Genomic DNA, 21,485 nt, shown 5'->3' with positions numbered 1-21,485 from the left:
GCAGGTCTCCGGGCCAGTCCACGTGGTCACCATCGCCACCTCTGTTAGGGGCTGGAGGTGACTTACCTGGATAGAAGAACGGGGTTCCTGTCCACAATCCCCTTACATCCACAATTGGGTACAGGATCAGCATGAGGAGGAAGGCAAAGGAGCTCAGCGTGGTGACATAGGAAATGGACCTGCGAAGAGGTGAACACAGTGTCCTGCTGCACATTTCAACATTGGAAAACATCAATATTAAAATGACACTTTTTTTTCTATACCTACCAGAGATTTTTGTTTACTGGAATAAAGCCTTCATTTTCAGAAATTTTGGTCAATGCAACAGAAATAAGCCCCTATAATGGGAAGGGGAAGGATATTAAAGTTTTATATTATTATCTCAAACAACAATTGTGTTTCAAGATAAAAAATATCAGCTATTTAATTGCTTAGGGAGGGCTGAAAATTGTGCCTTATGTGTTTACTCTTTTAACTGGAAACATATTTTTAATATGCATAACTAACAAATATTCTCCAAAAATACCTGTCACATTCCTCTGAGTTGAAGAAGGTAAACTAATTGATAAATTGGAGTGAATCCTGCAGGAAACATGATTGCAAGTTCAGGCGTAAAATGCACAGTCAGTCAACCTCGCAGTTCTTTTTCCACATATAAATCTGGAAGTTGATGTATGGAAACCTGTCATTATTTGCCTAGACTTTCTGATTTGGCTCCCTTCACAGAATCCATACCTCCCACATTTCTTCAGGTATTCCTGGATGGATGTTTGATGGCAAACACTGTCTTATTTATAAGGACATTTTCCTAGTAAAATAAACCTGAGAATTTAAGTGTAAAGATTTGTTCTTCTGTTATTCAAGTGAAGAATGTTACCTGCTGCGATGTGGTAACAGCTATGATACCAGTGTGGCTAAAATTTTATTTCTTTTTAAATGTGTTTATGTGTGAAGAAAAGGAATTTTATTGAGGAACATTGGTTACTCACTAGAATACAACACCAGGCAGTGAATCTGATCAGGATGTCTTTGGTCTGATCCTTATAATACAGTAGTATTTTTCCTGCCTGGAGAAGAAAACACAGCATGACCAAGGGAATCACCTAAGACATTCTTATTTCATCCACTGTCTTAATCACTCAACAAACAAATTCATTTGCTGGGCACGCCACTAGATACTGAGATTATACGGAAGAATGACACACTACCCCTGGCCTCGTTTAGTGGAGACTGAGAGAGGACCACGAGACCAAAAGATGAAGCACGCACTCAGGGGAGGAGGGACGTAGCAGAGTCAACAGGCACAAGGTGGCCCAGGCAGGAAGAGCGCTCTGAGCGTAACGGAACAGCACGCAGACGCGCGCCAGGGACAGCGAAGAAGCGCGGTGGTGCCTCCGAGGTGCTGTGGGTGACGCGGGAGGGCTGGACGGTGGGAAGGGCAGACAAGGGGGGAGGCAGGGTGGCTTTGTGGGTCTCACTTCAAGTTAGGGGCTTTCTTCCATAGGTGATAGGAAGTCAAGGATAACTCCCCCCAAAAGTGACAAGGGACCAGCTCAGATTGTCCTGCTAGATGGCCCAGTCTGGCAGCACTGTGGAAGAGGCACAGGGACAGGGTGGAAGCGGAGGAAGAAAAACATTTTTAAAACAGTGAAATATGAACTCTGTAGAAAATATTTTTTCTGAAAACATGAAAAGATAAAGAGTTAATAATGTATGAACGTATTCTAGGTGCCAGTTCTTAGAACTTCACACAAATTAACTCACTGAATCCTCGCAACACCTTTATGAGAAGTAGGTGCTGTTGAAACACAGAGGAGTCAAATAACACACCCGAGGCTGCCCAGCTAGTAAGTGGCAGAGCTGGGTTCAAACCCAGGTAGTGCGGCTCCAGGTCCTCACTCGCAACCTCTGCCTGGACAGACTGCTCCAGCAGGCAGATTTGCCCACAGAGCATATCAGGGACTAAATGACTATATGTAAAAGCACAGTACAAACTATAAAGTACTATAGAGATAAAGGCAGTGTTTCTAAATAATGTATAAAATTATTTTATCACCGAAATGTATATGCTTTAGATCTGCACTAGCCACACATGACTATTTAAATTTTAAATTAAATAAAGTTAAAAATTCAGTTCTCAGTCACACCAGCCACATTTCAAGTGCTCAGGAGCTAACCTGGTTTGTGGCTGCCCCCCTGGATAGCACAGACAAAGAATATCTTCATCACTGCAGAAAGTTCTATAAACACCGCTTTACAAGTTATTCCCCCTCCCAGTTAGCTCCCTTCAAACAATAGTTTCAAACACTAGTCTGAAAAATAATAGTTTCAAAAAATCCAGACTGCTCAGAATTTTAATAAAATTTCATGACATAAACCAAGGACAACCTGTATTGACTTTGGCATGAAATATGCATACCGAGAAGCCATGTAAAGTGTACCAAATGGTTTGAATCTACGTGCCCCTCCAAAATTCAATACTGAAACCTGATAACCAAGTTGATAGTATTAGAAGGTGGGGCCTCTGGGAGGTGACTATGTCATGAGGACTCTGCCTTGGCGAATGGATTTAATGCTCTTACAAAAGGGTCTGAAGCAGTGAGTTTGGTCTCTTTGCCCTTCCACCTTCCCCAGTGTGAGGACATGGCCTTGGTCACCTCCAGAGGACATACGTCCAAGGAGCTGTCTTGGAAGCAGAAACTAGACCCTCATCAGACAGCAAAACTGCCAGTGCCATCACCTTGGACTTACCAGCCTCCAGAACCATGAGAAATAAATTTCTGTTCTTTATAAATTACCCAATCTCAGGTACTAAGTGAAAAATCAACAATCATAAACTGTCAGAAAAATGTACCCTAATGAAATGAACAAATACCTGAACTCCTAAAAAGGCCATCACAATGGAGTTGATGGTCCCCAGGATTCCTTCTGGATCATAGGCCACCTTAGTGTGATAAAGCACCTTAATAAAACAGAAAAAGCAAGCAATATTCACTGACCACAAACATGTACACAAACAGCTTTTAGAGTAGTCACAAACTTGAATGCAATCCAGTATTTAATGTTTTTTGGTTTTTATTCCAGGAATTTATTGCCAACTTAGGGGGATTATAGGCAGAATACTTCTGGCCAAGAAAGTGTGTAGTGTGTAACACTTCAAAACAAACACAGAGAACCGACCACAGGGCAGACCTCTGGTCCTGGTGGCTGCCCAATTCATGATTGTTCTTTGCTCAGTTAAACTTCGTTAAAAAAAAAAAAAAAGAGAGAGAGACAGAGCCCCAAGGATAAGCCAGGGTCCAGCAGCAGCCACCTGAACCTCAGCTGGCCCGACTGGGCCCCATACTTGGCAATAAAAGGCATCCCTAACCAGTTTCAAATATAATGCATAATACCCTTTGTAATTTTCAGATTTATTCTTTCTTAATTATTCTATTGTAACATAGACAGTTTCCTATCTTCTTTTAAGGCAAATAACATTTAAAAATACATTTGTAATTTTTTACTGAAAAATAAATGTTATTGCAGAAACTGTAGAAATCTTGAAATGTACAGTGTAGCAGATGCAGCAGTGCACCACTCAGATCCCCCAGTCCTTTCAGGACTGAAGCATTCATCCCGCAGTTGCTAGAAGTATTAACGGTCAAAAACCAAGTCCCTCTTCTGGATTTGTCCTTCACTAAAGAGAGCTGTGTCTCCAGGAGTCACCCCCTTGCCGGGGGCAGTCCACATCCAACCAGGGATATAAATAGCCCAATCCCTCACCCCAATTCAGAACAACTCTGAAGCGCCACCCTAGATTCCCAGGAGGTCAGCTGGGCCTTTGCTGGGACCACAGTGCAGCTCAACATCCCCCTGTCCAGTCCTGCTTCCTCCACTCCCCAGGAGGTGTTGGCCCAACAAAGATCCTAACAAACTTCCTGCATATGAATCTGTCTCAGAGTGTGCTGCCAGGAACTCTGAACTGAGACATACACAGAAGCACTATGCTACTCAGTTTACATAATGCATCCCCACTTTAAAATCCAAAATAATGTTTACATATCACCACATGATGAACATGAAAGTCGCTAAGCCAACTTTTCAAATAAAAATGAGTTCCCACCATATTTTATTAAATGGACACAGTTTAAAGTTGGCCAGCGCCTTCTATTTCCCTTCACTTCAGAGACCCTAGGCTTCCAGGTCCAAGTAAAAGCCAGTCTCACTCACAGCAGAAGAAGGATGCTGGTAAAGGTGGTCATCTCCCAGAAGCAAGCGGTCAATGTAACCAGCAGCTCCTCCAGTGCAATTTGGATATTTCCCAAAATCTCCAATGCCACCAGGGCCAAGATAGCCACTAGGAAAGTGAAAGCATATTTAGATGATAAAGCTTCAGAAGGGACAGTGGTATATATTGGCTATTTAAGCAGCTGAATTTGAAAAGCCTCAAAATGTACAAATCCAAAATAGTCCTCCGGCTCCATGAACTCTCAGCAGCCCTCTTCTGACCTGGCTGCTCCCCACACTGTTAAGGGGGAGGCCCAATTTCTATTCAAGGTGACCTTCAAACAACCCTACAGGGACATTTCTCTGGACACCCAATGCCAAGTATGCCTCAAAGGAGAAGAGAGAGTGAAAGAGAGTTCCTCTGACTTGAGAAATTTGAAAATGATGGACAGAAGTGACAGATGTTTGAGGTGATGGATAAACTAAGCATCCTGATATGATCACTGCACACAGTACAAATGTACCCAAAACCCACACTACTCCATAAATATGCACAATTTTCATGGGTCAATTAAAAAAAATCAAAAAGAGAGAGAGAAAGAGAGAAAAAAAGAGAGAGAGGAAAAAAAGGAGAGAGAAAGAGAAAAAAAAGAGAGAGAAAGAGAGAGCAGAAACAGTGATCAGCAGAGGCAGGGAAAGGCAGGAGGGGCAGGGAATGGTTGGCAGGTTGGTACAAAGTTACAGGAAGAATAAATTCTGATGCCCTTACGGGGACAATAATTAACAATATTGTTCTGTATATTTCAAGACAGCCAGAAAAGAGGATCTTAATGTTATAACCAAAGGAATGACGTTTTATTGATAGATATGCTATTTTGATTAGAAAATTACACAATATATGCATGTATTGAAACAACAAACTGTATCCCATAAATACATACAATGAAAAAAATTATTTAAAAAAAAGAAATTTGCAAGTTGCAAGCCTAGAACTACTGACTTGGCACAAAATGACATGCAAAAAGGGATTATTCCAAGGGTTTACTTACTTAGGGCACCCAGGAACTGGTAGAAAGAACGTCAAGCCCAGCCAAAGGCTTTCCAGCATCAGAAGCAGAAGCCACTGGGGCCAGCTGGAGGTGAGGTCTCGCAGAGCAGAGCAGCTTCTCTCCTGACGGTGGGGCAGAAAAAAACACACATGAACTAAATACAAATAGAATGGAGCAAATATACAGTATATGTATTTGGAAATTCCCAGGGATTCTTTAGAAGGTGCTGAAAACCTTCCAGAATTAGACAGTGGTGATGGGTGCACAACTCTGTGAATATACTAAACAGCACTGAATTGCGAGTTTTATGATATGTGAATTATATCTCAGTAAAGATGTTATTTAAAAAAAGACATTAAGAATAAATTGAGTAAAAAATAAAATAAAACTTAAGCTTTTGGAGCTGTTCTTGAATGAAGAAAGGGTGGATATCCCATCTTCGTGTCCCACTGAACCCCTCACCCAATCGTGATGGCCCTGAATGACCCGCTGTACTGCGGAAGGCTGAACACCACCACGGTGACAGACACGCTATGCAAGCTCCAGGTGTGCCTTCATTTGCCAGAGGACAACGATATACAGACAACGACAGAAGAGGAGGTGAAGTAATGATGACCAAAATGCACTCCAAAAATATATAACCAAGCAATCGTACGGGAAGAACCCAGAGGACTTGGGATTCAATGATAAATTTTCTAGTTACATATTCTGAAAGAAGCTAGAAAACTGATAGAGTTTGGATGTGTTGTACCCGCCAAGCTCATATTGAAATCTGATCCACAACCTGGCAATGTTGGGAGGGGTTTGGGTCATGGGGGCAGATCCCTCATGAATGGATTAATGCTCTCATGGGGGGGTGGGGGATCATGAGTGAGCTCTCACTGTTAGTTCCCCTGAGAAGAGCTGGTTGTTTAAAAGGCCCCTGGCACCTCCTCTCTCTCTCTTGCTTCCTCTCGCCATGTGATCTGCTTGCACCCACTGGCTCCCTGCCACTTTCCATCATGAGGAGAAGCAGCCTGAGGCCCGTGCCAGATGCAGCTGTCCCAGAATCGTAAGCCAAAAAATCCTCTGCTCTTTATAAATTACCCAGTCTCAGGTATTCTGTTACAGCAACACAAAACATACTAATACAAGGTCCCCAAATGGAAGATTTTAAATATTTCTACTGAATTTTTACCTGTAAGGGGGGGGGGGCAGGATAACTGTTACCTGGGTAAACTTGACTCAGTAATTCATAGTAAGATAGGAAGTAATCACAGAGGAGATGAGACACTGACACACTTCTTACACAGAAGAATTATAAACAGCCAAGTACAACACTGTCTTCTTCCCATACCATACACCTTGGCACATTTTTGTGTAGACACCAAAATAAAAATGAAAAATTGGTAATAATACCCCAAGAGACTGAACTAGCAAACTGCATGATGGTGACATTATTTAATGCCATCAAGAATGCATTTGATTACTGCATGCCAACAAATTTGTTAAGAGGGTAGATCTCAAGTTAAATGTTTTTTTTAACCACAATAAAATATTGACACAAAGTTTAAATAAAAATAATTAAGTGAAGGGGAAAGAAGAATGCATTAGCAGGAGTACAGTATTGTACTCAGAACTAAAAAAGAAAGTTCTAAAAACTGTATAGTGATTTTTCCTCCTCTCTTTTTTAAAAACATGGTTTCTCACCGAGGCACAATTTTCAAGCACAGGTTTAGCAAAGAGGAGTTCCAACCCAGCAACCACAAAGTAAGTCACTCCCAACCGCTGCAGCACGCCAGGAACTCGCACCTTATCCCAAGACACTGCAGAAGATACGAGTTAGGTAAAGTGTTAGCCAACATCTGTCATCTTATCCCAATACAACATTATTTTTTTCTAAGGGGGAAAACACCCCTAAGGAAGTCTTTTTAAGCTCCTGGAGATGGAAATACACATGGTCAGGGGACACAGCACAAACAAAGTTTCAAAAACAGGCCAATCCCATTCAATAGGAGGACGGCCAGGGACATGGCTCAAACTTAAACAGGAAGCTGACCTCAGGTGTGGGGATAGAGCAGGGACTACCCTTGGCCCTGAAGTTCATCTCCAGACCCTTTCCCATGAGGAATATGGACTCAAGCCTCAGGCCCACCAGGAACTTGCAGACCCAACACAAGCTACTGACTGACTCTCCCTGCCCTATAGGCTACATGATTATATCTCTGCAAGAGTACAAGCCTATAACAAAACCTATGAGGAATCATACTGGGAACAATGGCTCACTTTTTGGAGTTCTATCAAAACCACTTTTATGTGACATCAACTAGAAGTGACTTATATCTCCTCCTAGTGTGTAGAGTCCTTCAATAAAAGTGCTTATTGCCTGATTGCTTCAACAGATGACTGTCTAGATGTCTGTGTCCTCTTCTGCTCATGACAGCTTAAGCCCCTTGAGGAAAGAGACTACTGCCTTTCCCAATTCTGATCCTGGTACAAAGCATGGGGCATAACCCAAAGCCTCAGCTTTCCTGTCTCACTGCGCACCACTAAAGTAACAACAAAGATGTCTAAAATTCCAAGATAATAATAGTAATGATAATAATAAAGGCCCAAATTATACAAGCATTGTACATTGTATTTGCTTTTCTAATAACTGGTTTTTTTGCAGGTACCTGAGATGAAGAAATTACATTTCTTTCAAATTACAACATATAGTTTCCATATCTCAAGCTGAATATATACTGACAGAGCATAAAATACTTACATGGACCAAGGCAATAATTGGGGTTCACAATGACAATTCCTATACAGATTAATAGGAAACTCCTCCACGCAATTTTCCCCAACAACTTCAATTTTGAACATCCCTGTTGCAGTACAGAAGTCATTGACAGGAAAATTGAAGACCCCATAATAAATACAAACCTAAAAAAAAAAAGAAAACCAGCTATTAACAGGTGGCCATTTCCAATTTTTTGTTATATATTAATATTTTATAATACAAGCAGTCTTCAAAAAATTCATGGAAAGATTTGTATTAACTTTTAATTCCATTTTTCCACAAACTTTTTGAGTACCCCTGTACAGGCATACCTCATTTTATTGTGCTTCAGATATTGCATTTTTTACAAACTGAAGGTCTGTGGTAACCCTGCATTAAGCAAGTCTATCAGCACCATTTTTCCAACAGCACGTGCTCATTTCACGTCTGTGTCACACTTTGGTAACTCTTACAATATTTTAAACTTTTTTATTATTATTATATCTCTTATGGTGATCTGTGATCAGCGATCGTTGATGTTACCATTGAATTATATTGGGGCATTGCAAACCACGCTCATCTAAGACAGCAAACTTACATGTTGTGGGTGTTCTGTCTGCTGCACTGACCAGACGTTCCCCACCTCTCTCCCTCTCCTCAGGCCTCCCTTTGAGAGCCACAACAATATTGAAATTATTCAATATTGAATTATTCAACGCATGCCCTACAATGGCCTCTAAGTATCCAAGTGAAAGGAAGAGTTGCATGTCTCTCACCTTAAATCAACAGCTAAAAACAAGTCAGCTTAGTGAGGAGGGCACACTTAAAGTTGAAACAGGCCAAAAGCGAGGCCTCTTGCTCCAGTTAGCCAGGTTGTGAGTGCAAAGGAAAAGTTCTTGAAGAAGATTAAAAGTGCTACTCCAGTGAACACATGAATGATAAAGCAGAACAGCCCTATTGCAGATATGCAGAAAGTTCTAGTGGTCTGGACAGAAGACCAAATCAGCCACGGCACTGCCTTACGGCAAAGCCTAATCCAGAGCAAGGCCCTGACTCCCTTCAGTTCTGCAAAGGCTGAGAGAGGTAAAAAAGCTGCAGAAGAGAAGTGTGACGCTAGCAGAGGTTGGTTCGTGAGGCTGAAGGAAAGAAGCCACCTACTTAATGTGAAAGTGCCAGGCGAAGCAGCACGTGCTGATGTAGAAGCTGCAGCAAGTGATCTAGAAGGTCTAGCAGAGATCATTGATGAAGGTGGCCACACTGAACAACAGATTTTCAGTGAAGACACAACAGCCTTCTACTGGAAGAAAATGCCATCTAGGGCTTTCACAGCTCAAGAGAAGTCAATGCTTGGCTTCAATGGACAGGACGACTCTCTTGTTAAGGGCTAATGCAGCTGGTGACTTGAAGTTAAAGCCAGTGCTCATCTACCATTCTGCAAATCCTAGGGCCCTTAAGAATCATGCGAAACCTACTGTGCTCTATAAACGAACAGCAAAGACTGGAGGATGGCACATCTGTTCACAGCATGGTTTACTGAATATTTTAGGCCCACTGCTCAGAAAAAATGATTCCTTTCAAAATACTACTGTTCATTGACTGCACCTGGTCACCCAAGAGCTCAGGAGATGGACAAGATTAACGTTGCTTTCATGCCTGCTAACACAACTTCCCTTCTGCAGCCCATGGATCAAAGATTCATTCTGACGCTCAAGTCTTATTATTTAAGAAATACATTTCACAAGGCTATAGCTGCCCTAGATAGTGTTTCCTCTGATGGATCTGGGCAAGGTCAATTGAAAACCTTCTGAAAAGGATCCACCATCCTAGAGGTGGTAAAAATATCAACATTAACAGGAGTCTGAAAGAAGCTGATTCCAACCCTCATGGATGACTTTAAGGGGTTCAAGACTTCTGTGGAGGAAGTTGCTGCAGATAAGGTGGGAACAGCAAGGGAACTAGAATTAGAAGTGGAGCCTGAAGATGAGACTGAATTGCTGCAATCTCATGATAAAATTTTATGGGATGAGGAGTTGCTTCTTATGGATGAGCAAAGAAAGTGGTTTCTTGAGATGGAATCTACTCGTGGTGAAGATGCTGTGAACTTTATTGAAATGACAACAAAGGATTTAGAATATTGCATAAGCTTAGTTGATAAAGCAGCAGCGGGTTTGAGAGGACTGACTCCAATTTTGAAAGAAGTTCTCCTGTGGGGAAAATGCTATGAAACAGCATCACATGCTATAGACAAATTTTTCATGAAAGGAAGAGTCAATCATTGTGGCAATCTTCATCACCATCTTCTTTTAAGAGGTTGCCACAGCCACCCCAGCCTTCAGCAACCACCACCCTGATCAGTCGGCAGCCATCCACACAGAGGCAAGACCCTCCACCAGCAAGATTACCACTCACTGAAGGCTCAGAAGATCATTAGCGTTTTTTAGCAAGAAAGTAATTTTTAATTAAGTTATGTACATTCTTTTTTAGACATAATGCTATTGCACACTTAACAGACTACAGGACAGTGCAAACATAACTTGTACACGCACTGGGAGACCTGCGTTATTGTGATATTCGCTTTACTGTGGTGGTCTGGAACCGAGCCCGCAATAAAGAGAATCAACACAAGATTTGTTTCAAGTAACCAATTATTGAATTAACATCAGGCTGATAGTTGAGGAAGAGATTGAAACACAGCCCTCTCGGGCTGTGAGGTTTGTGACAGTGCATCTTCAAGTCCTGTCTTAGGAGAAAAATTCTTTAGCATTAAATTGAATTTCCAAGAACAACCCTTCCATTTAGTTATCACAGAGAAATGACGATGAAGATGTCACAGTCCTAATAACCAGACATTCATTAGCATGGCCGCAAAGTCCCTGAGAACCAAACAAAACATCTCAATCATTTCTAAATTCACTCCTGCTCTTAAAAGAAAAATGAAAGCTTAATTTCTTTTTCTCCATTTGGTCTGAGTCACACATATTTTTCCTTTCCTTTCATTTTCCATATTAAATTATCCATAAATTGTTTCTTTAAAAGAGAATACTGATTTTTCTAATTATGGGGATCAGGGGCTGGCTGGTTAGCTCTGTTGGTTAGAGCACAGTGTTGATAACACCAAGGTGAGAGGTTCGGATCCCCATACTGGCCAGCCACAAAAAAATAAATAAATAAAAATAATTATGTGGTTCACAGGGATGAGGGTTTGCTGCTGCTGCAGTCCTTGGTGTATCCGGTTTCCCTTCCTGGGTCCACCTAATCATATAAAAGCCTCTAGTAACGGGAACTTTCTCTGTAGGGAACCTCAAAAGAATCACCCCCAAAACCCCAAGTTTATATCAGTGCTAAAACACCAGGGACCAAAGACCTACAACCACAGCTACTTCCTAATGATGGAGCAAAGTGTTCAATGCAAGAGAGCAGAGAGACAAATTCCATATCACACAGGAACTGTCCCTTAACACAAATAAGAAACCATGCATGATCACACAGTTTGGTTACTCCACTGTTATTCTAAATTTTAATTTATTACTATCATTGCCCTGCTACTGATACCAATATACTATACTTCTTTTAGGAAATATGATTTTCTACTTATTTTCAGGATTACTGAAACTTAACTACATATTAAAAATTTATGATTTCCTACAAGATTTCAGGATCTGGTATATTACATCTACGCTAACAAAACGTTCCCCACAAAATCTCTCATCTCTTATACACACGTGTAAGCACTATGCCAGTAGCACAACTGTTGGAAGCATCTCATAACAGCAGAACACGGGTCTGTGGTCCAGAGCTCAAGGCTAGTCTCAGAGAGAGGCACCAGCATCATCTGAAAAACAGGACTGGAGAGGACCTGCAGGAGAGATGAAGGCTGACTGCCAACTCACCACGGGAACACAAGGTCAGCCACCGTCAGTCCTGCAGAACACAAGCACAAACAGTAAGCAAAAGCACTCTGGAGCATAAATACTTCCTAAATCTAGAATGGACTTCATGAAAGGAAGACACAGAAAGTAGACGCAGATAGAGAAGGGGACACACACAAACGCTCCCTTGAGACTCTGCAATCAATCACTGGGCCTGGGAACTAGAAGTGTGTGGACAAGTCTGTTATCTTTAAGCAGTGCTATTCAAGTCCACTGTTCAAACCCTGTCAGGCCAGATTCACAGTTATTATTCAGCACCACTCAGACCAACCCCAGTTCAATGGAATCCTAAGAAGGAACACATGTCTTAGGAGACAGAACCTAGAGAATATGGTGGCTGTAATAAAAGGCATATCTAAAACATGACAATGATCATTTACAACCAAATTCTTAACGTCTTCTGCAGAGTCCACAGCCCCACAGCAGAAACCTTTAGAGTCTACATGTTATTACAAGAAAGCATTATAGATCCATAGCTCACAAGAGGAAGAACAAAACCAAAGGGCTCCAGAATAATCTACAGGTCATTCTAGGGGGCAGGAGCTCAGTGGCTCAGCAGAGGCTGACGTGCCTCATCTCTGGAGCTCTTGAGGGTATGCCAAGTGCTTCTCCTGACCTGCAGTTCCCCGGATGGACCTATGCAAGCAATGCTACCTGTAAGAAAGCTCTTACCATTCCAGCTTGCATGTCTGAAGTACCAATATTTTCCCCCTCCATAATTGACGAAGACCATGAGTATGAGAGCTATCCTGTAAAGCCAACAAAGAGAACGCATTTAGGGTGTGCAATGTGATAAGGAAGGGCCCAACTGAAAGAAATACATTTATCCTCACAAGGTGCAGCCATGCAATAATGTAATTCTACTAAACAGTTTATGACACAAGATGAGACTTAAAAGAGCAAGAAACTATTATTTTCTAATCACTACAATTGGGACCATACATTAAAATTCTTCTGTTGCCACCACTGCCAACGTGACGTCTTAGGAAAAATTTACACCGCACTACTAAACTACATAACTTGAAAACAGAGCAAAGGCTGGCCTGTTAGCCCATGAGGGAGAACATGGTGCTAATAGCACCAAGGTCAAGGGTTCGGATCCCTGTATAGGCCACCTGCCAAAAAAGAAAAAAAAAAAAAGAAAAGAAAAGAAAAGAAAACAGCATAACATTTCTTTCTTTTTCTTTTTCTTTTCTTTTCTTTTTTTTTTTTTTTGTGGCTGGCCAGTACAGGGACCTGAACCCTTGACCCTGGTGTTGTAACATTACACTCTAACCACATGAGCTAACCAGCCAGCCAAACATTTCCAATAACTCAGCTTTGTTCTAATTATTTCAACATCTCAGGTTAAGGAAGGCACACAATCATTTGAGTCAGAGAACTAAGGATTCAAACCTTGAGTCCTTTTCTCTTACTAGCCCTAAGACCTGGGGCAATATTCTCATCAATTACTCAGTGTGCTCATCTATAAAAAAGCAAAAATACCATATCACATGTGTCTATTAAGTATATTACAGCACCTAACCAGGGCTTGGCACATTTTAGGCACTTAATAAATGTTAGTTCTTGTCTATATGTGATTGTCTTATCTCCAAAAGTGGTAATAATAACCAGAAAGAAAGAGGAAAACAACAGAACAGATTCTGCAGATGCTAACAGCAGAGGCGCTGAGGATGAAGACTCGGGCACGGTGACGAGGTACTCGGTGGGGACACAGAACCACTTGCCTGGAGTCACATCCTGCCTTTCCCCCTTAGTACCTGAATGACCTCAAGCAAATTATTTAACTCAGTGGCTCAGTTTCTTCATCTGTGAAACAGGCATACTAAAAGCACATGCTTCATAGGACTGTTATGAGATTAAATAAATTAACAGTGACTGGCACATAATGAGAACTCAAAAACTGTTAGCAAGTTTTCAAAATCATTATAATAGTGAATAGTTACTACCAGCTGGCTTCCAATATTCCTATTGGGAGCACGCCGGGCTCTGGACAGGCTAGGACAGAAGGAGAAGGTCATGACTAGAGTCCAGAAAGCCTTGGTGGACAGAACTGGAAGAGCTGATACCTACATATTTATTTGTAGGTATGTAGTTTTACACTTTATTTTCAAAATTTGACCCTGGACCTTCGTTCTTCTATCAGAGCTATAAAATAATAATTTACTGCATAACTGTGGATTTGCTATCAAAAGGGCCTAATATTCAAGTTGTTTTGCCAGCTGGGAAGGATAAGCACTTCCTCTTCCGCATGCTGGTGTTTCATTTCTAATTGGGTGTCTTCTATGTTGTCATGGGGGTGCAGCTGATAGCCTCAAGTACAGCCACTTGTCCAAATGCAAATGCCTTTAATGCAGCAGACTGCACACACCAGTGGACACTGGTGCTGGCCTCGTCCTGCTGTTCCTCTCTACCAGCATGTTAGATTGGCTATCGTGATAGTTTTCAAGTAAGGAAAAGCGGGCTGCTGACTTCATTTCTACATCCAAGAAGCCTTTTCTAGCCTAAAAAGTAAAGAAATGCAAAATACCTTAAGCTGAAGGTGTCTTTATGTATAATTATGCACCTCTAGCACTACCTGTGCCCACTGTCACAAGGAAGCCCCACATACCCCCTGAACGTGTCCACACAGCGGAGGCGGTGTGGTGAGGGAGGTGGGCGCCGTGTTCCTGGTTGGGTGTCACCACTGAGAGGGTCTACTGTGCCTGGAGAGCCCAGCTCCTTCAGGAAAAAAAAGATGACAATTCACAATGTTAAGGAGTAAATTTCCTTTTTCAATTTTTTCAGGTAGAAAGATGACAATTCACAATGTTAAGGAGTAAATTTCCTTTTTCAATTTTTTAGGTCAGAAATTAGAGTGGAAAGCTAAAGACAGTTTTTCTAAACAATACTTTAATTTGTTTTTGTAAAGATCCTGTCAAAGGTTTGGCTTTCTACTTTATTCGCTTTTTGTGCCTTTTGTTGAGATTGCCAGGAGCCATGCTGATAAAGGACACAAAAAACTGGCCCACAAGTGCATCTAGTACAAGCATAGATGCAAACATGTCCATAAATGAGACTGCAGATGCTAAATGAGACTGAATTTATTAACACAAATTTAATGACATATTTAATCATTACAGTAGGCCATCAGCATTTATAGATTTAACACTGATGTCTTGTATTCTTTTATTTTAATCTTGACACTTTCTGCTTAACTGGATTGATTCAATAATGCTGTCTGCAGAGTGGAAAATGTCTCCAAGTCATACATGGTAGTAATATAGCCCAGAGTTCCAACCTCACTGAAGAGAGAAAAGATCCTCAGGAGCTAAGATCCTCAACCTGGCCTTCCACAATGTAATAAGATTTATTAAACCACACAATAATGATTATTAAACATGAAATAGTAAATTCCAAGTTTAGAAAACCACCCAGATGAAACATGATGCGGTTCTACTAACTTACAGAATTGATGAGGCGATCAGTTTCTTGAGAATTTATTGCCTTAAAAATCCAATTATTAAAGTCATCCAAACTGTAAATAAATACAAGGCTTAATTAATTTATTTTCTTTGGCACAATTTTCAAAATGATTGGACATCATATCGAAATAAAATTAATTTAAGGTTCATATTCTATATTAGTTGATTCCAGAAAGTTTTTTAACAACATAAAAATAGAAATCAAAGTTTATAACAACAGTATTTATAAATGCTTGACCCTTACAGCACTTTCCTCATCAATAAAACAAGAATGATCACAGAGCCTTCATTAAAAAGTTGTGAGGGTTAAATGAGATAGCTGTCCCCTGTGGCTGGGATTCTTATTAATAATACTATTAAAGCTAGGCTGGCCGGTTAGCTCAGTTGGTTAGAGCGCAGTGTTATAACACCAAAGTCAAGGGTTCAGATCTCTGTACCTGCCAGCTGCCAAGAATAATAACAATAATATTAAAGTTAAAACAGCAAGGGCTGACCCCGTGGCGCACTCGGGAGAGTGTGGCGCTGGGAGCGCAGCAGCGCTCCCGCCACGGGTTCGGATCCTATATAGGGATGGCCGGGGCGCTCACTGGCTGAGCACGGTGCGGCCAGTCACAAAAAAAGACAAAAAAAAAAAAAAGTTAAAACAGCAAAAAATTGGAAACAACCAAATTCACTCAACACAGGAATGACTAAGCACAGGACATGACAGCTGTGTGATAGGATAAGATGCGGCTATGAAAACAAGAATGTGGGTTCTGTCTACACCACAAAATATAAAGTATTAAATACCATCATCTACATTCAGTTACAACTAAATAAAAATGCACATATGCATGCTGGAAGAGTCAGAAATAAACTCTGGAGTGATTCAAACAGTTAACATATTAGGTTCATTTTTTTTTTATGGCTGCTTTAATTTAAAAAGATAACCCGATGACATTAAATTGATTTATATGATAATATATTAACTGGTTTTTCCTTAAAATGAGATTTCTAGTTGGGAAAAGATCTTTCAAAAAGTATATCCTGGCCTGTCCCAAAAAAACACCATATGTTTTCCATTAACATCATTTCATCCATAAATACTTTAGTATGTATCTTTAAAAGATAAGGACTGTTATTATTTCTAAATGTAATCACAATACCATTATCACATTTTTAATGTTAGCAATATTTCATATCATCACATAGCCAGTTCAGTTTCCCTGTCTCATAATTTTTTTTAATCCATATATCCAAGCATATATTTGTAATTTCTCCCCCCCCCCACCAAAACTCAACTCCCATTTCTAGTTTATTCAGCAACGATAATGTCACCAACACATGAAAAATATTAAAATAGACACAAGGAAGGGTGAAAAGAACTTGAGATATTAAAAAATAAAACAAAACAAAAAAATACTTAATTCTCTTGTACATGCTTGTTTCTTAGGTGAAAAAAAGAGATTCTTTATTCTCTCTACTTTTTTCTGGTTGTTTTCTGGTTCAGACTAACCTGAACTTTAGGAATTCTTGCTTTGCCAATGACAGCATTCTGCCCACGGGCCAGAAAGGCAGAATCACATGCAAAGAGGAGCTTCGGTCCCACAGTGCAACACACTGAATTTCTTCTCTTTACCTCAGCTATCAATTACTTTAAAAAGTGATGTAATAAGATCCATTCATATGAAAAGCAACCAATGAAAGCACTCTAATATAATGGACAGCATTTGCATCTCATCAAAAGACTGACAAGATAATACCTTAATTCAAAGAAAATGACACTCCTCGGCTAGTATTCTATAATACCCCTAAAAGAGCAGTTGGGTTAAACATCTGCTTCTAAGCAGCAAGTAGTTCTTTTATCCTTATATACCGTCAGGTTTCTCATACATAGAATTAAACTATTTCTAAGATGCAGAAAGCTAGAGGGTCAGAGTGAATAAACTCCCCAAAGTTTCAGGGTTTCCCCAAGTTAGCTGACTTAAAGGTTAGATTTTCTTTCTTCCAAGTTAGATACATCTTGCCAATAAAATCTCATGGCCCTTCCTGAGAACCTAACAGGAAAAGCATGTGAAAATTCAATCAATCTTATTCCTTTCAAAACATGTAAGACCTTACAGTTAATTAAACCAGGCCTGGATCTATTTTACTTTCTTTTTCTTTTCTAGTCTACTAGTGTACTCTCACCAGAATCACTGTTAACCAGGTAGAGAAGAATGAATTCCTTCTCCAAGTTGGCTAACTCTAACCAAAGCGAAGGGAGTCCATGCTGAGGCCCGAGGTCCTGCCCAGTCCTCTGTCCTTGCCACCAGGGTCTTGGGCTGGCAGGGAGCCAAGAAGCTGGACTGGAAGGGCAGCCTGAAGGCTCAAAGACAGAGGACAAAGAGTCCAGCATGGCAGCAGCTTCCTAAAATTATCACAAGCCACACCTACTAGCTAAAAAGTAAGATGGGAGATTATCTAGGAAATAATTCCTTCTCAAGCATTTTCTTCATTTTCAGCCACATGAGAGAATGGATAGCAAAAATCCCTTAGAACCTTCATCACCATTTCCCTGACGTCAGAGATCACATCAGTCTACACTGAATTCCTAATGCCTGGGACAGCACTGGACATAAATGCTCACTTAATATGTTCATTTAATCAAAGAACAATGGTCATTGGAAGGGTCAAAACTACCCTTCCTGAATACAAGTCAGCCCTCAGTATTTACGCGTTCTGCTTCCGCACATTCAACCTACAACAGATCGAAAATATTTGAAAACAAAAAAACTGCATATGTACTGAACATACAGACTTTTTCCTTTTTCATTATTCCCTAAACAATACAGTATAACAACTATTTACATAGCATTTACATTGAATTAGGTATTATAAGTAATCTAGAGATGATTGAAAGTATCTGGGAGAATGTCCATGAGATATATGAAAATACTGTGCCATTTTATATCAGGGACTTGAGTATCTGTGTAGGTCCTGGAACCAGTGCCCCACAGATAGTGAGGAATGACTGTACATGATTTCTATATCCTACCTTCCCTAATTGCATCCTCCCCTAACATCTCACCTCAATAAAAACTTTAGGATGGATCCTGCAATGATGACTGCTAGACCAACAAGGAATGCGATAATCACAGCTATGAAAAGAAAAACCCATTATCACCAAAAACGTCATCATAAACATCAAAGTTATCACATCATTATATTTAATCTAAAAATGCAAAATGGAAACAAATGAGGGAAAAGCCAATTTTTACATTCTAAATTTCCTGTAAACAATTGAGAACACTCTTCATGAGGGGAGTACTAAATTTTCATTATGAAAAATAACAAACATACACAACAGTACAGAGAACTGTATAATAACCCACATATACCCATCACCTAGATTCTAGAATTATCAAGATCCTGTCACTCCTGCTTCATTTATTACCACCCGCACCCCTTTTGGGCTAGGTATTTTAAAACAAATCCCAGACATCATATAGTTTCATCCCTACATACTTCAGTATGTATCTCTAAAGCATATGAACCTTGTAAAAGACACATTTACAACATGTATTTCCTAAAATGATGCACTGTGAAGAATGCAACATCACTTCTGTAGTATTCTACCAAAAAATGCAAAACTTCTACTTACCTAGTCATGAGAAAACATCAAGCATATCCAAACTGAGGGACAGCCTACAAAATGAGTAACCAGTACTCTTCAAAACTTTCACGGTCATGAAAGACCAAGAAAGACTGAGGAACTGTCTTAGATTGGAACAGATAAAGGAGATCTGACAACTAAATGCACTGTAGGATCCCAGAATGGATCATGGACCAGAAAAAGGGATAATTTTAAAAGGGGACATTAAAAGGGACAACTGGAGAAATTTTTTAAATTCTGCAGATTGATATTTTATCAATGTTAAGTTCATGGTCTCAGTAATTGTATATGGGATAAGTATGCTATGATTATACAGTTTAGGCGTTTAGGGAAAGCTAGGTGAAGGGTGTCCGGGAACTCTTTTTTTTTGCAACATTTCTGTAAGTCTAAAACTATTTCAAAATGAAAAGTTTCTTAAAAATGGGCCTTTTGTTATATAACCATAATGTCATACAAAATTAACAATAATCCCCTGGCTAACAATGAGGAGGTGCCTTCTGCAATTGACCTTGCAAGATGGACATGCCCAGCTGGAGAAACCTTGACCTCTTCAGTGTCAAGTTCCCCTCTCAGCTGATGGATTCATCCACTCCTATGATTTCTGCCTGAATCAGTCATTTCATACAGGATTACAAAATGTCCTGCCATTCTGCCACATTTATGAGCTGGAACTCTTCTTTAAAGATTTTACCCTCATCAACTAGGACTATTTGGTTACCCTGAATTATAGTTAAAACAGGAAAGGCAGAATAAATGTTTAAATCTTTCCTTTCAACTGACGATTTTAAATCACCGTAGTTAGCATCAGGTGCCTTGTTACCTCCAAAGGCAACCAAAGTTTTGTTTTTGTTTGGGGAGGAGGGCTTCACTGTTTTTAGTTTCATAATGAACTCATAATTTTTAGATATTCATTATTTTTCATCAATTACATCCATTCTTTTTTTTTTTGAGTCAACACTTTACTATAAAACAGGCTTTGTTTTCCATTCATTGTTCTTTTTAATGCTGAAACTGTCCCATATTGGCCCTTTCATACTGGCTCCTATTTTTGGCGTAACCTCGCAGTCTCAGCAGCTGCCCCGGGAACATTCCTTACCCATGTCACAGGGATTGGTCACTGCCACTGAGGGGCAGCACTCACAACATTATCTAATGGGGACCTCAGAGTGACAGATTTTCTTCAGTGGAGTTATTAGAGGAAGAATAATCCCCCCTTAACCTAAGGGGACCTGTGACTGTCTACATAAGACATACAGAAAACACTACACCCTAAATGCTCAAACAAGGGAAAGATGTTTAACAGTCAACTGCCCTATTTCTAGATTCTTTCTACCTCATTAACATTTTTGGTTTATTTATGCTTCAAAATTAAACTAAATAACAACTACGAGAATATGTTGATATATAATTTTTAAATATATCACATAATTTTCTTAGTATACACCAATGACACTTTATACCGTAACTAAATAATATATAATTCAGGTTTTAAATTACAGAGAGTGTCATGTACTGCTTCACTCTACAAACAGTACTCAAAAACTGAAACCTTCTAATCTCATGAGATTAAGAGAAAAAAAACAAAAACCGAAACCTGAAATCTTTGAAAATGCAAATTTAAAAGATCAACAAAGCACATATACATACGAAGGTTACTGTCAACTGGATTCTCATTAACCACCAGGTTGCAAGCAATTTCATTGACTCCCTTATGGATGTGCTTTACCAAGACAGAATAGTTTCCAAATTCTCCAAATTTGTATTGCAGCCTACAAAAGATTAAAACAAATGGCTAGATTAGGAAATAAGGACTTGGATTTTGGTAATGTCATCAAGGCAAAATGATATTCATTCCTGGGTGTAGACCAGGAAAGATAAAGAAAAATAGTTTAAAGTTAAAAACCAATTAGGAAAAAGAGTCGAAAGAAAATGCAGGCTTCAGTGAGATCACATCATAGCAGCACAAACCTACAAACTTCTTTCTCTTCCAAAGTACTGTTGAACTGCAGGATGGACCCGTGCTGGGTACTCACAGAGACAGCGGCAATGCCAGCCTTCCCAGGCTGCCCACTTGCAGAGACATCTGCTAGCATCTGAAACAAGCACTGTAAAATAAAAGCACGACTGTAACTGTTAGGGGTTTTTGAAAGTCTGTTCATTGTTAGAGGACATGAATATCCAACTGGAGATCCTGACATGACTTTTCCTTAATACTCATAAAAAATTTTTAAATTTCAGTAATTTAGGTAAAATTGATCTATTATTTTATATTACAATAATGACTGCCAGTATGAAATTGTATAATCTTCACTCATAGGTAAATATATATTAACAAATATATATGTTAACATATAATTTTAAATAGATATTAAAATACATATTAATATAATGTATACATATAATAAAACATTTAAAAATATGCATATATTCATATATAAACATATATTAAATATACAA

The 21,485-nt window shown here is 39.7% G+C and overlaps 1 protein-coding gene across 6 annotated transcripts in view; it reads right to left on the bottom strand.

Annotated features, from left to right (window-relative positions):
• The window catches only part of HGSNAT (heparan-alpha-glucosaminide N-acetyltransferase), a 48,605-nt gene that overhangs the window by 17,036 nt on the left and 10,084 nt on the right, over positions 1-21,485 (bottom strand). For 5 of the 6 annotated variants that reach the window (XR_010021793.1, XR_010021792.1, XM_063079819.1 and 2 more), the window contains exons 3-17: positions 20,997-21,133; positions 20,676-20,797; positions 18,444-18,513; positions 15,378-15,447; positions 14,542-14,651; positions 12,603-12,679; positions 11,892-11,922; positions 8,005-8,165; positions 6,948-7,063; positions 5,259-5,380; positions 4,213-4,339; positions 2,876-2,962; positions 990-1,067; positions 268-338; positions 67-179 (exon numbers count right to left, since the gene is read on the bottom strand). Coding sequence is in view for 4 of the 6 variants with exons in the window: in XM_063079819.1 (XP_062935889.1) it covers positions 67-179; positions 268-338; positions 990-1,067; positions 2,876-2,962; positions 4,213-4,339; positions 5,259-5,380; positions 6,948-7,063; positions 8,005-8,165; positions 11,892-11,922; positions 12,603-12,679; positions 14,542-14,651; positions 15,378-15,447; positions 18,444-18,513; positions 20,676-20,797; positions 20,997-21,133 (1,492 nt within the window). In the remaining 2 variants the exon portion in view is untranslated. Of the gene's footprint in view, positions 1-66; positions 180-267; positions 339-989; positions 1,068-2,875; positions 2,963-4,212; positions 4,340-5,258; positions 5,381-6,947; positions 7,064-8,004; positions 8,166-11,723; positions 11,923-12,602; positions 12,680-14,541; positions 14,652-15,377; positions 15,448-18,443; positions 18,514-20,675; positions 20,798-20,996; positions 21,134-21,485 lie in introns of those variants that run through there. The other variant, XM_063079820.1, reaches the window with a different exon arrangement.

Source organism: Cynocephalus volans, chromosome 15, assembly GCF_027409185.1.
Source record: "Cynocephalus volans isolate mCynVol1 chromosome 15, mCynVol1.pri, whole genome shotgun sequence".
NCBI lineage: Eukaryota > Metazoa > Chordata > Mammalia > Dermoptera > Cynocephalidae > Cynocephalus > Cynocephalus volans.
The sequence above is the reverse complement of the archived record's forward strand: the minus strand, read 5'-3'. Positions and strand labels throughout refer to the sequence as shown.